The following is a 17,060-nucleotide window of genomic DNA, read 5'->3' on the forward strand; positions in this document are numbered from 1 at the left end:
TGATTTCCAAACAGTAATTTTGCTTTTTTTGATGCTTTATTTGTTGCTTCCTGTGGAAGCAGGATTCATTTCTCTCCTTGTTGCATCATCTTCATTTTTTTAGTTTATATACAGATTTCACACTAAAACTCGTCCCAGGAACTTGTTTTCTTTGGATTATTGAAGCGCTGAAAGAATTGTTTGTTTCTTGTTATTTTGACCTTTTCTCATTTTCTGCTAATAAATATTAAATTTTTGCTTGGAGTTTCAGAGACATGCGGTCAGTAGTTCATAGAATAAAAGAATAATGTTCATTTTATTCCAACATGAACCTATAAAAAGTGAAATCACAGGAACAAATCATTTTTTCCAGAGGTATAGATCTGCAAATAATTGTCAACTGGAAATTGTTCTCAAAAATACACCAGATTTGTGAAAATCTATAACTTTCTTTGTGATATTTGCCTTGATTTTTAAAAAAAGATTATCTTAAATGTTTATAACCAATTTAGTTTCAGACCTTAAAACTGTGAGTCTTGGAGCCCAAAATACATTTACAACAATAAAGCTAACAGACTAATTCAATATATTGATAAAATGTTGGATTTTATATCTGCAGACATTAAAAAAGCATCATAATGTTGGTGTAAAATAAAAAACCATCTGTTGCATGTTTATTCCTCTGAACCTGTTACAAATCCTGACGTGTCCAGCGGGTTGTTTTTATGTAAAATAAGCGTCAGGGTTTTCCTTCCTGTTTTCAGCTCATTGGGTTGTTCGGATTCTTGAATGACAATTTGTCAAATCCGGATCAGTCCATTTGGAAAGGGATGCAGAGCCAGAACCCAGCCGGCATTCCACTTCATATCAGCAGCATGAAAATTAAAAACATTAATTTTTATTAAAACTTGAGCCATAAAACGGGTTCTGGTTTGATTTTGGTTAAATGTGGATGTGCAAAACCGCCGCAGCGCAGCGCTTTGTCCGCGGCGCAAATGGTCCAATCAGACGGAGCCTGGCTGGAGGAACGGGCGCACGCATCCAGTGAGGGAAACACATCACCGGGAGGGACATTAAACACCAAAACACCTGACAGTCCGGGTTTATGTCTCCCGAAGTGTCTGCGAAATGTCCACGAAGGCAGAGCAGTGTGAGTACCGGAGCGTGTGCGTGTTTCCCTCCCCCCCTGTCTCCCCTCCCTGTTGGTTCTGGAGAAACGTGATTTTAAAAAAATTAAATTTAACCAAGAAAGCGACATGAGGGGGATTTGGGAGCTGTCCTTGGTGATGAACGCGTCCTCTCACTGCGGAGGATGAGGATGAGGATGATGGTGGTCGCGGTGTTTCGTTTCCGTGTGAATGATTGACGTGTCTGCGTGGTGTGAGGATGCTCTCAAGGTCGAGATGACAGGTTCGGTTCTGACAGGATCAGATGGTGGGATTTTGGTCCCTCGGTGTTTAAATCTGTTGCTGCAGAGATTTTCCCTTCATTTTAAACAGGTTGCAGGTCTCTGCTGCTGCCGTAGAAACAGGAAACCTGGGCTCAGACGTTGCGCCTTAAAGTTGTCTGTTGCTTTAACAAAAATAATCCTGTTGCTGTGGTTTTACTGAAATACCCCAAATTAATGTTGATTAAAACCTTAAAGGTCAGTGGCTCTGTTACATATTAATATTTAGAGTATAAAAAGACAAATAATATATTTTTCTTGCTGTCTGACATTAAATCAGAGTTAATATTTAGAGTTTTAGGTCAGCCAGGATTTAGAAATATATATTTTAATGTGATAAATGCCAGAATAGAAGGAGAGAGACAGAAATATTATGTTATTAACTCATATTTGTTGCTGTGTTTCCAGATATCCAGAGATAAACATATTTAGGTGTAAATTGTGTTAATTCACACCAGAAAACCCCCAAAAAGTTTTGCGAAAATGTTAGCTGAAGCTGCTGAAAGAGTGAAGAAAATAATGTTTCAACTTGGACTAAAAAAACACTCAGAGAGGAAGAAGCCATTACTTGAAAAGCAATATTAAAAACCCAAATTAAAGGACTGGAAATACACAGCTGGGAGAAATATCCTGCAGACTGATGAAGCTAAAATGTGTTTGTCCAGGATGGAAGCTAATCTTTCCATGTTAACAAAGTTTACTAGACGATAAATTATCCTGAAATAAACTGAGACAAATGATAATATTGTTGTTTTGAGACCATTTTCAAGTGATATAAAACATAATAATGCAAATACAACCTCTCAAATTTCTAAAGAACATTTCACACTGGAACTGGAAGACATTTTGAATATCCAAAATAAATAAGAAGACAAAATAATCAATAAATTGGATCTCTGTGATAAAAATTATTCTTAAAAATGGGGCTTATTGAGACCAGAGTGAAGCTTTTGATAGAAAGCAAAAGTCAAGAAGAACAAGCAATCATGTGAACAATTATTGAGCTTGTTTTAACTGATCATGCAATTAATTGCAACAGGCCTAGTGGAGGCATCATGTTCATCTAAACATCTAAAAATGTAGCTTGGATGCAAATCCATCTTCCACAACGACAGAGACGCCTGATCGTAGCATGAAATTAGCTACAAACTAATGCTAATGCTTTAATGCATCCGTCACAAAGTCTGAGACGAACAGAAGAACGATGGGAAGAGATGAAAAGATGTACAAGTAAAGAGGCCTTGACCAGTTGCACCAGTTCTGTTGGGAGGAATGGGCCACAATTACTGCAAACTATTATGATAAACATGTGGAGGGAAAACAGAATGTTTGACCCAGTTACATTAAATATTAAGACGTATGTGAAACCTCTGAGTTTCAAGAATGTTAACCCTCTCTCGTATTACTCTGGCATTCAGATAACTGAAATTATATTGGGAAACCAAAATGACCTAAAGCAAGAAAAATCAAACCTGATTTAAAGTCAGAATGTAAGAAAAACTGTTAGGTGTGTTTTCATACAGTTCAGGGACGCAACTATTCTGACGATTAATCGATTAATCAGATATTCTGATCCTATATTAGAAATACAATAAAAGATGCAAATAAACTATTCAATTTAGAAAATAAGCAATTTATTGCCTAAAATACAATAAGAGTGCATTTCATTAGTGAACATTTGATCGTTTGTAGCAAAGGATGCATCTGCAGCTAAAAATGTAAAAAGGTAAACTTTTTCTGCTTCACTTAGCATCAATACAATGTAAAAACAAAATAACAGACAAATCTTTTCCCATCCTAAATGTAAAATGTGTACTTTTTATACAGTTTTGGATTAATTTTAGCTGAGTGTGTTGTTCTTCCAACTAAAGGCTCTTCTTAGTTAACGATTAATCGATAACTACATTAGTTAATGATTATTTTAATAATCAATTCTTCACGATTAATCGTTTCAGCCCCAATACAGTGTATATAAATATCTGGTTGCTTCTGTGATTTAATCTCTCAGGTAGAGAGATTAATTTTATTTTCAGGGTTGGTCATTTACAGGTCAGAGAGTAAGAGTCTCTACTGAAGCAACAGAAACCGGGTCAGCATGTCTCTGTTTTTATATTTCAAAAGCAACAAAAACAAAAAACACCACAGGGAGCAGAAGAACACAGGCAGCCAGCTGGGCTCAGTGCTGAAATGTCCCACAGTGTCATGTGTTAAAAGCTCCTTCCCACATTCACAAAGACCAGATTTTCCCAGCCAGTACTGGGACTTGAACCAGTAGCCTTTTGACTATGAGCTAGCAGGCTGCTGCCTCCTCTAGGGGTTGCAGTGACCTTGCTGCAGCACGCTAAAGGTCAGCTGGTGCAGCCATGGGAACAGAGAGACGGTTTGAATGTAATTAAAACATTCATGTTGTGAACTGCAGAGCTGCACAAGTGGATCCCTGCCAGGCATCAGCAGAAAATTTGCATTTAAGGCCCAGAATGAGGATTCGAAAGTAGCCAGAAAACCCAACATAATGTCAAGCAAATAATGGTGCACAATTTTGTTTATTTTTAATTGGATATTCATTGTCAGTTCAAAACTTGGAAGGGAATTTTATGCCAATGTATTAGTAAGTAAATTAAAATAAAAGGCGGCAACAAATTCCACCAAAAACTTCAGAAATTTAGTGATTTATCTAAAATATTTTTGAGTTCCAAAAGTAAGAAATGTTCAACATTTAAAACACAGAAATTTCCAAAATATTTGTAGAAAATCTCTGAGATTAATCTCAAACTTTTTGCCATGTTTGTTTTGCTAACAGAAAGCTGCTGTTGTTTTGAAGGATTCTGATTGGTTGACAGGTTTTAGCTATGCGCTACACTGCCCCCTATAGGTTTGGCATATTTAAAACAATCTTCCGGGGCGGATTTGATGGAAACATAATTTTATTCCTGAAACGACGTGGCGGAGATATTTGTTATCATCATTTATGTGCAGTTCTGTGTGTTTGTGTCGAGATAAAACAGTGATTTCTTACTCTGCTCTTTATTTTGTCTAGTTGCCTCTAAGATACGATACTTGCAAGAGTATCACAACCGTGTGCAACACAATATTTACCCTGTGCCCTCCGGAACAGACATTGCAAACACACTGAAATACTTTTCCCAAACCCTCCTCAGGTAAGTACTCTGAGTGCATAGTGAGTATACATGAAGTTCAACACGTTAGATTATTCCACAACACTGCTGAAAGGGATGACAGTGACACCATACCGAGCAGGACAGGAAGTGGACTTAGATACAAGAGGAAAGCAGCAGATTTGAGCCTTTTCAGGGTGTTAGCGTAGAGGTAGATGGTGATGTTTATTGATTCAGTGCTCAGCTGCCTTGAGTTTTCCTCGCCTCGTCCTTCCCAGGGGGGTGAGGGGCTGCTGCTCTGACTGTGCAGCCGGAGGGTCAGGCTGCTCTCCTGGGTGCTGTGAAGAAGGAACAGTGTGTTATTTCCTTCTCCAGCGGGGTCAAGCAGGCGGCCATTTTAGACACGTCCCATCTGATGATGTGTCATTTGAGTTTTCCTGGCTGGCTTTGTCTCGTCTTCTCTTTTTAACTAACATTTGCCAAAATAACGGGTGACTTTGCATGCTCCACTGAAATTATTATTATTACTATCAGCTTATGGTGCAATCTGTTAGAGATTGGCAGCTGGCCTCAATTCTCCACTTTATTCCTCAGGATTATTCCTCTGCTGGAAGCTCCCAGCACAAATTGAATCCACCTACACTGTGAAAACACAACATCTTACCAAGTACCTTTGGTCTAGTTTTTAGTGGAAACATCTAATACCACTTGAAATAAGAGAAACTAACTCGATAGTAACTTTTCAACAAGATATAGAGGCTTTTAAGTCAGTAATTCCTTAATATCAATTAGAAATGACTAGTTCCACTAGTTGGTAGACTCTTTACTTATTATATGGGAAATACTTCTTGTTTTAAGTGTAATAATCTGCCAATGGAACTAGAACTTTTTCAGCGATATTAATGAATTATTAAGTTAAAATGAGCTCCTGTATTTTGCTGAAAGGTTATTTGTAAATTAGTTTTGTCTTATTTCAAGTGCACTAAGATATTTGCACTAGAAACCAAAAATACCTGGTAAGATTTTGTGTTTTTGCAGTGTGAAGTCGGTTTTTGTCAGTCAGCCTCAGCACAGCTTTGATGTCTTCCTTTGGAGCGGCCTCTTAGCCTCAGATATGCAGAGTAAATCCCTCTGCCCACCATTAGACGAGCCGAGTTCCTCTGCTGGGACTCTGGGATCCTCCGTACACCTGCGCTTCCTGCAGCCCGGTGTGGAGGAAACCAGAAAAAGGAAACAAAGACGGGCGCAGGGAGCATTTATGGTTGGAGAAAAACTGAAAGTGGAGTTGGCAGCTGCTTCCTGCAAGCTAACGATTATTTTAGTTATCAATTATTCTGACGATTAATCGATTATTTGGGTAAAAAAAAATAAAAAATTGGCATAAGCCTTAAATTAAATTTGCTGATTTTTCATTTAAGGCTTATTTATACAATACGAGAAATACATTAACAGATGCAAATTTGCATTATTTATTTATTTAAAAATTCCTATTATAAATAATAAAATACACAGTTTAAAATGGAATAGCATTCCTTTAATGTATACCTGATAAATTTGTAGCAAATGATCAATAAATGGATAACAAAAGGTTCCTAAGAGACTTTTTAACAAAATTTGAACTATGAACAGTTAAAAATGCCACCTGAGGATTTTTGGACAAAACATATTTACAGAAAAAGATTGTTGTTGTTTTTTTCACTTAAATGCAAAATGTATATTTTTCTACAGTTTTGGCTTAATTACAGCTTTGAGCGTGTTGGTCTTTCAGCAGATTACTTTTTATTTGAGTCTTTATACTCCAGTCAACAATTAATCAATTACTAAATTAGTTGATGGTTTTTTCAATAACAGATTAATCAAGATTTGCAGTTGATTCATACTAGGGCTGCATTTCCAGATTATATTTCATATCAATTATTCTGGCGATTAACTGATTAATCAAAAAAAAAAATAATTTCATATTTTGCAGATTTTTCATTTATACAATATTAGAAATACATTAAAAATTGCAAATTAACATTATTTATTTTAAATTCCTATTATAAACAAGAAAATACACATTTTATCGCCTAAAATGCTTAATCATTTCTATCATTACAAGGTGATTATTTTTTGATTAAATTATTGATAATTGGATAGCAAAATATGTTTAATGACTTTTTATGTGTGTCTGTATACTCCACTTAATAATTAATATATTACTAAATTAGTTGATGATAATTCAAATAATCGATTCATTGTGATTAATCTGATTAATCGTTTCAGCCCCTAATTTTGCAGTTAGCTGCAGAAAAGGAAAGAATGATTTTTTTTGCATCTGTTTCCTGAAAGATGAGGGGAATCAGAATTTTCTCCGACACTTCAGACTTCAGTGTAGCCATTCCCACACGAACACGTCCATTACTGCACATATAGTGAGCACTGTAGAGTTTTACAGTGTATGTATGTCACGTTTCTGTATCAGTGCATTCTACATGTGTTTGGTGTCCTTTATGTATGCAGTTCTTTCTGTTGTGTGTATGCGCGTGTGTGTGTGTGACTCATAAGTGTTTTCTCTGTTTGTATACGTCCACTGTGTGTGTGTGTGTGTGTGAGAGAAAGAGTGTGTGTGACTGTTTATGTCCGTGTTCATTGTTCAAATTAATGATGTTTTTCTCTCTGATGAACGGGCAGTGAAAAAGTCATACTCTGGGCTGCAGACTCTCGTTACACCCAGTTTGAGCCAAAACTGCAAAAACACAAAGTATCATTAAATATTTTTTGTCTGGTTTCTCCTGCAAATATTTCAGTACACTTAAAATAAACCGAACTAACTTATAAGGAACTGTTTATCGAGATAAAGGAGTTTATATTAAGTACTGGTTCCACTGGCAGATTTTTCTCTTATAATATGGAAAAAACTGCTTGTAATAAATTAGAAAACCTGACATTTTAATTTTTTATCAATATTCAAAAAGCACTGACTTAAAAGTGACCCACTGTGGTTCCTTGAACAGGTTAGTCTATTGATTAAACAAAATGTGTTCTTGAATTTTTATTTTTTTATACACAAAATTGTTCTTAGATAATGAGCTGCTTTAGGGCGTCTTTTCACTTTAAATCTAAATAAGCTGCTGCTGGCCACGCCCCCAACTCAACGTTTACACTCGCATGTGAAAATGACTGCTAAATGATGCACAATTATACAACCGCTCATCTTTGAAAAACAGAAGTGGAGCCTCCTGCACAACCAACAAGAATGCAGGGAGTGGTTTCTGGACGGTAAGTGGACAAGAAAGGATTTCTCTTTGCCAGCAGCCATTGTACAGGGCATACAGCGCTGTATACTGACCAAACGTGCTGGTCCTCTGCTCAAGTTTGAGTTTATTTAACGTAGGGTAATAAAATAATTAACAACGTTAAATACAGACAAAACAAATTTAAAACAAAAGCAAACAAACAAAAGAAGAACAATAGTAAAGTACATGTTCAAATGAGTGGGTAGAAGCATGAACTTATTTTTACACCCACCCTGCTTACATCTGTAGCATCATCTAAAAAGTTACTATTCACGTTAACTTCAGTCTAGCTTGGGTTGCTAGGTAACGGGCTGGGCTCTCCTGGGGTTGCTAGATAACGGTCTGAGCTCTCCCGGGGTTGCTAAGTAACGGGTGGGGCTCTCCTGGGGTTGCTAGGTAACGGGTTGGGCTCTCCTGGGGTTGCTAGGTAACGGGCCGGGTTCTCCTGGGGTTGCTAGGTAACGGCAGTGACTACTGACTTTGAAGTTACATAATGGAGATTTTTGAAACAAGCTGTTTTTTAGACACTAAACAGCATTAACTTGTTGGCAAGAAAATTTACTTTTTTTTTTCAAGCTCTTAAACATAAAGTCTTACCAAGGATCTTTGGTCTAGTTTCTCTCTTTCTAGTTTCACTTAAAATAAGACAAAGCTATCTTACAAGCTTGTTTTAAGTAAATAACTCCTTAATATTGATGAAAAAGTTCTAGTTCTGTTGGTACATTATTTCACTTATAATATGGGAAAAATGTCTTGTTATAAGTTAAATAATCTGCCAATGGAATTAGTACTTTTTAAATAAAAAATAAGCACTTATTGACCTAAAACAAGCTCCTATGTCTTGCTGAAAAGTAACTTGTAAATTAGTTTTGACTTTTGTCAAGTGTACTAAGATATTTTCACAAGAATCTAGACCAAAAATACCTAAGATTTTGTGTTTTTGCCATGTAGAAGCAGTAGCAACCTAAACGGATACAAAAACGTGGAAAATGTGCCCCCTTTAAAAGAAGCTCCGATCTGCTGAAACGTTACCATTAAATTAATGAACTAAGATATTTGCAGTAGAATCTAGAAAACCACCTGCTGTGATTTTGTGTTTTTGCAGTGAACAGAGACTCGGCTCTTACAGAGTATAACTTTGAGGGGATCAGTCCAATGCTGTACTGTATATTCTGCTGTTAAATGTAAAAACTGCCTCTAAATCCCCTTTCTCACTTGCCTCGGACTCTAGATGCTGTAAGTCTACTTTTTTGAGTGACCTTTGAGACAAAATAGATTTAAAAAGAAAATCTGGGCTCTTGTCATTTAAATCCCAATCATTTTTGCCTGACAGAATAGAGTTTATAGTGTGAATTTTAAAAAAAGAGCAATGCTCTCTGGCCCTCCCCTCTCTCCTCCCTCCACACTCAACCCGACTAGTTTTTGCTTTTGTTCTCCTTCTCCCAAAGTCCAATTTGTCCACCACCTTCCCCAGGGGACAGCAAACACAATTGTCCATCCTGCATTAGCTCACGAACATGATGCTACCAGTCATCTCCCCCCTTTTGATACAACCTATTCCTTTGTCATTAATTCTCTACTGTAGATTAGTCGTTACATTTATTTTAGAAACCTGAATCCATATGCCTGTTGGATCTCATTATTTCTCCTGATGATACTGATGCAGTATCATAACGTATGCATTCGGACATTATTTCTCTGGTGCAATAAACATGTGCTGTGACCTAGGAGCACTTGATCTAACCTCACACACATGTTTATTATTGGCTCAAGCATGTTTCAAAAGTGTCACCTCTGTATTTTCCCAAACCAATCTGGTGTCACTCCCATCCTTGACAGCCCCACAAAACTTGGAAAAATTCATTTCAAATTGCAAAACTCCACCTCCAATTGGCGTTTACTTTTGCAGGGCAGCTGCAGGCTTTGCTTGATTGGACTACGGCAGCCATTGAGGGACAGTCCTTTGCGCTGTCCCTTTTTGGAGAAGTATGGGGTTGCCACTGAAAACATGCCATTTTTTATATTTTTGCTCCTTGTCACCAGATACGCATGAGATGCAGTGATCATTTGCAGTTTGTGCTCATGTTTTTCTTTTATTTTTTTGCAAGTCAAAACGAGATGAATTGAATTTCTGCCACTCTGAACGGATGAAGCAGGGAAAAATGTTTTTTTTGTTTTTTTTACCCGTGTCTTTCAGCGACACACCAACAGTGAGACACTGCATCCTATGTGGGGTTTATCTGGGTTTGTTTTTTTCTATTTACGCTGTCTCTGTAGTGCCATTTCAATGTAATGTGCTGTTTTTTTGTGTCTTTGTTGTCTCTTTTTTTCCCTTGTTCCCCTCTCCTACCCTCCTTCCCCTCCCCTCCCGCCCCCGGAGCAGCATTCTGTCCCGCACAGGCAGGAAGGAGAACCAGGAAGCTTCCAATTCGGCCGTGCCCATGACCATGTGTCTTTTTCCTGTGCCATTCCCACTCACCCCATCTCTAAGACCACAAGTCAGTTCCATCAACCCTACAGTTACTCGCTCCCTCCTTTACAGCGTTCTGCGCGATGCCCCGTCAGACCGCGGGGGGCAGGGGCAGCAGAGTCGGGACGCTCAGCTCTCAGAGTACCCCTCTCTGGACTATCAGGGCCTCTATGTGACCCTCGTGACCCTGCTTGACCTGGTGCCCCTGCTGCAGCACGGTCAGCATGGTGAGTCAAGGCCCCAGTGCTCCACTGTTTGTCATCATCATCCTCGAGCCGCCTGGCCTGCATGAAGCCACTGCTGCTTTTTTTGGCCTCGTTTTTGGAGAGAAGTCCTGCTGAGGATCTTGAGGGATGCATGGGGTGCTTGGGAGCACGCTGGATCCTGTCAACTTTTCATAAGCCATTGGATAACCCAGACATAATTATGCCTTCTCTTCTGTGCATCATAACCTGACTGCATGTTGTTTTGCAAAAAAAAAATTATTGGGAAAAAAAATAAATGGTTTTAGACAAGTTGTCATGTGCAAATATAGGCTAATGTAATGTTTTTAGATGCATTCAGGACACACCTGCACTGCAAAAACACAAAATCTCACCAAGTATTCTGGTCTAATTTCTACTGCAAATATCTTAATGCACTTAAAATAAGACAAACTAACTCGAAAGTAGTTTTTGAAAAAAGTTTTCTGAGCTTGTTTTAAGTAAATAATTTGTTAATATTGATATTAAAAATTAGTAGTTCCATTGGCAGATTATTTCACTTAAACAATAATTTTTTGATGCTATAAGTTTATTTATTTGCCAATAGAACAAGCACTTTTACTAAGGTATTAAGGAATTATTTTCTTAAAACAAGCCTTTATATCAGCTGAAAAGTTACTTTTAAATTAGTTTGTCTTATTTCAAGAGTAATATAGAAACTATACCAAAAAAAGTTGATATGATTTTGTGTTTTTGCAGCGTGAGAATAATTAGGGCTGCAACTAACAATTATTTTAGTAATCGATTATTCTGACAATTAATCGGATAAAAAATGGCCACATTCTGCAGATTTTTAACTTCATTCTACACTAAATATTTGAAATACATTTAAAATGTTATTTTTTAAATGTATTTTGGATATCACCATTATTTTTATTTTTAAAATAAGGAAATAAACAAAGACAGCATTTCTGTGGTGTATGTTTGATCATTTGTAGAAAAGGATTCACCTGTACTTTTAACATCCACATGTGAAAAGTTCAGTCATTTTCACTTAACCTAACACAGTGTATAACTAATCTGTTGTTTGTTTTTGGATTATTTGATTAATAGTTAAAAAAAACAACATTTTACCAAGTATTTTTGGTCTAGTTTCTAAGGTAAATATTTTGGTACACTTTAAATAAGTTTTTATTTAAAGAAATTTAAGCTTATTTTAAGTACTTAATTTCTTGACAATAATGAAAAAGTAATTGTTAGTCTGGCAGATTATTTCATTTACAACATGGGAAAATGTCTTGTTATAAATGAAATAATCTGGCAGACTAATAATTACTTTTCTTGCTGGAAAGTTAGTTAGATCTTATTCTAAGTGTATTAAGATATTTGCACTATAAATTAGACAAAAATACTTGATAAGATTTTGTGTTTTTGCAGTGTGGATAGCAAAAGGTGCTTAATATAATTTTAATTTTTTTCACATAATTTGAACCGGGTGAAGCTAAAAATGAGAGGGGTTTTCATCTTAAAAGCAAGATGTTTATATTTTTGTACAGTTTTGGCTTAATTACAGATTTGACTGTGTTGTTTCACCAGATTACCTTCTTTTGTCTGTTTACTCCAGTTAACGATTAATCGATTACTAAATTAGTTGACTATTATTTCAAGAATCGATTAATCACGATTAATTTGATTAATCGTTTCAGCCCTAAGTATAATCACTCTGCTCTGCATCACAGTATTTTACAGAACTAAGCTCTAAAGCATGAAAAGCCATCTTGTAGATTAGATTTCTCTGATTTGTACCTCAGAGCGTTTTGCAGACAGCTAACTGACCTCAAAAGCAGCTCTTAATCCTGTTGTTTTTTTTGTTTTCTGCTGCTGTAATATTAAATAAATGCCATTCATGTAACCCAGTGGCTGCATACAGTATCAGGATGCTGTATGAGCAGCTGATTGAATGTGTGTTTGTGTATCTCTGTCCTTTTTTGTTTGTTTTTTTGCCCTCTCTGTTTCTCATCAGATCTGGGACAGTCCATATTTTACACAACAACCTGCCTTCTGCCCTTCCTCAGCGACGATATTCTCAGCACTTTGCCCTATACAATGATCTCCACCTTAGCCACATTCCCCCCCTTCCTCCATAAAGACGTCATCGAGTACCTGAGCACCTCTTTCCTCCCCATGGCGATACGTGAGTACGACCTGATGACGGAGGATTTCAAAAATCATTCACATCCCGTTGTTTTTAAACTTTAAGGAAATAAAAAATACTGAAAATAAACATTTGAAGCAAACAGAAAACAGTCTGTACAGTGCAGTGATTCGTCAAAGATTCTTTCTTTCTGCCTTCTTGTTTTACTTCAAACTAATTTTGATATCAGGCAAATAAATAAATACTAAAAGCAGTTTTTAATTGACTATTTGAAATAAGTAATTTCTACCTAAACTTGTTTTAATTCAGCCACATTAAAAGGTTTTAGAGCATGAATTAACTTTTTAGACACTGAATTTATAAGATCATGTTTTTATCTTGTTCAATTATTTATACGATTTTTTAAATTTTAAATTCACTTTCAAAATTTGCCTGCAACTTCTAGGTGAGTTCATCATATTTAAATTTTAACTATTTTCTTATCTGTTGATTATTTATTTTTTTTAGTTAACCAATCCATAATTGAATAGCAAAGTGTACCAAAGTGGAGATTTTTTAAAAAGAATTTGAACCAGGTGAAGCTAAAACTACATCACTTGAGGAGTTTTAGATAGAACATTTTAACAGATAAATAAGGTTTTTCTTATCTGAAATGCAAAACTTATATATTTTTTACGTACTTTCGGCTTTCAAATTACCTTTTTTAAGAGTTTGAATAATCAAGTTAATGATTCATCGATTACTAAATTAGTTGACGATTCTTTCCACAATCGATTAATCACGATTAATGTGATTAATCGTTTCAGCCCTACATTAAAATGCAAAAAAAACCAACAAAAAAACATGTTTCACTATAGGTTAAGAAGATTCAGTTTACCATGTTCAAATATAATGTGTAATAGTGTCTTTTTATCATAAAAGTGATATTTTAAGTATGTTCCTTCTGTGTGCAGTGGGATCAACTCGGAGGGAGGGCGTAGTGCCTGCCTACGTCAATCTGTCGGCCTCATCTATGCTCATGATCGCAATGCAGTACACCTCAAACCCAGGTAACTGCCATGATGGCTAGTTTGAAAACTGCACAGTTAAGTGCTCCTTTATCTGTTTACTTTAGAGCACAATCTCTGCCTTGTTCCAGTTTATCACTGTCAGCTGTTGGAGTGCCTAATGAAGCACAAACAGGAAGTGTGGAAGGTAAACAAAGCGCTCCCTTTCCCATCTGAAGCAAACATCTGTGTAAAGATGATCCTTATTATTCTCATTCAGTAAAACAAACTGTCACAGAACAAAAAGTTCACTTCTGCTACTCATATGCAAATTGTTAGATTTAATGTGTGTGAAAACATATCTTGAATTTGTGATTAATCATTTCACCAGAACTGAAATGATTAATCAGATTAATTACTTTCGTTGGAAGAATAGTGCATTTAAAAGATCATTTTAAATTGCAATCCAATGCACAAAAACACACACTATTCCAGGTTTTAAAGGCATAAAAGTCTCTGGAAAATAAATAATACACAAAATAAATAACCTAGTCAAATTTTAGGCCATTTGAATCAACACAGTCAATGTCAAAACAATAAAGAGCAATGGAGGGTTACTTACAGGAGGGTAACAATAAAAATATTTTTCCATCACTTCTGCAACCAGTTTGACTGAAGGAAGAGCAAAAACTCTGAGCTGATATTAAACATTGCTTTGTGAATCCAGGATACAAATATAAATAACTTAACTAGCAGGACACAAAATTGTTGTGAAAAATTGAGAATAGTTAAAATAGGTTTCAGTTTCTCATACTTCAACAGAAATCGTTTCATTGAAAACTTTTCATCAGAAGAGTGAATAAATAAATTTGAATGATTTCTGGAAAAAGAAAAATCTAAAAAACACATTAATTTGTTAATGTTTGGGTAACTCTATTCCTCTCTGGTGTAACTGCAACATAAACCAAATTCAGCTTGAACTTGAGAAAGTAAAAGTTAAAACAATACAAAAACAAAATGATATTTTCTTTGTGCGTCCATTACTCTTTACCTAAAGTGGAAACATAAAGCTTTTTGTAAACATTTTCTGTTTCAGGACCTGCTTTATGTCATATCTTACGGCCCATCCCAAGTAAAACCTCCAGCTGTGCAAATGCTGTTTCACTACTGGCCCAACCTGAAGCCACCAGGAGCCATCAGCGAATACAGAGGGCTGCAGTACACAGGTCTGATTCCCTGGAGGCCATATTTGCTATTTTAGATGTGAACAAACTGATTCAGTATTCAATAATCAAAATTTTCGTTTGTTCAGCCTGGAATCCCATCCACTGTCAACACATTGAGTGCCATAACGCCATCAATAAACCTGCAGTCAAGGTAACAAAAAAATCTATCGCATATCTCTCTAGGGTTGAAATGATTAATCACAATTAACTGGAATAATCATCAACTAATTTAGTACTTGATTAACCGTTAACTAGAGTATGCAGATTATAAAAAAGGCCATTCGGTTAAAAATAAAAAGCCACATTTCTAATATTAATTAGAAATGTGGCTTTAATTAATTCATATTAATTAGAAATTATTAGAACATAATTTCTAATATGCTAATATTAGAAATGAACATTTCTAATATTAATTAGAAATGTGGCTGAAGTGGTTATATGAAAAATCTGCAGAATGAGCCAATTTCTTTTTTGATCAGATTAATCGATTAATCATCAGAATAACTGATAGCAAGGATTATTTTGTGATGATTAATCAATTGATCAGAAAAAGTTTTGGCAGATTCTAGAGATTTTTTATTTAACCACTTAAGCCTTTTTATTTAATATTTGAACATTAAAAGATACAAATAAAAACAATTCAATTCATTTTTCAAATAATAAAACAAACATTTTATTGCCCAAAAGCTAATAACATAGCATTCCTTTAATGAATTTGATCCAGGTGAAGCTAAAACTATGACGCTTGAGGAGTTTTAGGTAAAACATATTTATAGACAAAGGTGTTTTTATCTTAAATTCAAAATTTATGCTTATTTTGTTAAATTTTGTCTTAATTATTGTTGTGAATATGTTGTTTTTTTTAGCAAATAGCTTTTTTTAAGTGTGTCACAGTTCATGATTAACCGGTTACTAAATTTAAATCTAGGCTAAAAACTAACTTTAGAGTTGCTTTTGAACCATAATAATTTTAACATTGACCAACATATTTAATGTGTATCAGTTAATCATGATTAATCCGATTAATCGCTTCAGCCCTAATCAAATAGAATAACCGTTTACTAAAAATAATCATTAGTTACCGCCCTATATTCCACCAGTTACAATGATAAATTAGCTCCTGTGTATTTAAGGTTTATTTTCACCTTTTGTTGTCCTCTCAGAAAATACATGAACAATGAGGCGATGGCATCAACCGCTTTTCTCCACTCAAAGCTCACAGATTCTCTGCTTTATCATCCCTGCCTGCCTTGACTCAACTGTGCTCCAAACTGACAAATAGAGTTGGAATGGGGCAGCAGGGATGGGGGCTGGATTTCAATTACCGGGAGCAGGAAGGCGGCATGGGGGAGGGGGCCTTAATTGGAAGCGGTGACCCTGTGCAGCCCTGGAGGACAGGGTGGCATCCAGTGAGCACAGTAAATTACAGTGCACCATCTGAACATTGAGGCCAGCAGCGTTTAGCACAGACTCAGGCACAGCATATGCACACAGCCATTGTTATTGAGCTTAAAGGAGCAGATAAATGTGTCCTGGTGTTTTATTTACATGATCTGTTTAGTGAGGTAGGGCTGAAACGATTAATCGGATTAATTTTGATGAGTCGATTAATCGTATACGGACTAAAAAGAGCAGATTGCTGAAAGAACAACATACTCAGAGCAGAAATTAAGCCAGAACTATACAAAAATAAGTACATTTTATATTTAAGACAAAAAAAAGACGTACATAAACTCCTCGAGTGGCATTTTTTGCTTCACTGGGTTCAAATTCTGTAACATTTCTCTATGTAGCACCTTTTGCTTTGCAATTATTAATTGGTTGATACAAAAAATAGTCAACCGGTCAGTATTAATGATAAGTCAAGCAGAAAGAGCTGAACTTTTTATATGTTGATGTCAAGAGTGTTTTTGGAGCTCCAGATTTGCCATAAACGAGGAGAAGCAGCATTCAGCATCTATGCACCACAAATCTGGAACAAACTTCCAGAAAACTGTAAAACAGCTGAAACACTGACTTCCTTTAAATCTCAACTAAAAACCCACTTGTTTAGAGTTGTATTTGAAACGTAACCAATTACAAATTTAAAGACGGAATCTGACTTGATGTTGTGTTTCTGTGTTTGATTTGATGTGAAGCACTTTGAAATGCTTTGCTGCTGAAATGTGCTACACAAATAAAATTTGATTGATTGATAGAT

The 17,060-nt window shown here is 35.9% G+C and overlaps 1 protein-coding gene across 7 annotated transcripts in view; it reads left to right on the forward strand.

The window, feature by feature from the left end:
• Positions 1–844: 844 nt before the first annotated feature.
• LOC122845856 (protein unc-79 homolog) overlaps positions 845–17,060 on the forward strand; it is a 70,872-nt gene continuing 54,656 nt past the window's right edge. For 2 of the 7 annotated variants that reach the window (XM_044142348.1, XM_044142351.1), the window contains exons 1-8: positions 845–1,129; positions 4,464–4,584; positions 10,204–10,517; positions 12,517–12,687; positions 13,602–13,697; positions 13,787–13,842; positions 14,731–14,860; positions 14,947–15,011. In XM_044142348.1, the coding sequence (XP_043998283.1) occupies positions 1,108–1,129; positions 4,464–4,584; positions 10,204–10,517; positions 12,517–12,687; positions 13,602–13,697; positions 13,787–13,842; positions 14,731–14,860; positions 14,947–15,011 (975 nt within the window). In that variant the 5' untranslated portion in view covers positions 845–1,107. The remainder of the gene's footprint in view (positions 1,130–4,463; positions 4,585–10,203; positions 10,518–12,516; positions 12,688–13,601; positions 13,698–13,786; positions 13,843–14,730; positions 14,861–14,946; positions 15,012–17,060) is intronic. The other 5 variants (XM_044142350.1, XM_044142352.1, XM_044142354.1 and 2 more) reach the window with 4 other exon arrangements.

The sequence above is a fragment of the Gambusia affinis genome, linkage group LG16 (assembly GCF_019740435.1).
Source record: "Gambusia affinis linkage group LG16, SWU_Gaff_1.0, whole genome shotgun sequence".
Classification (NCBI taxonomy): Eukaryota; Metazoa; Chordata; class Actinopteri; order Cyprinodontiformes; family Poeciliidae; genus Gambusia; species Gambusia affinis.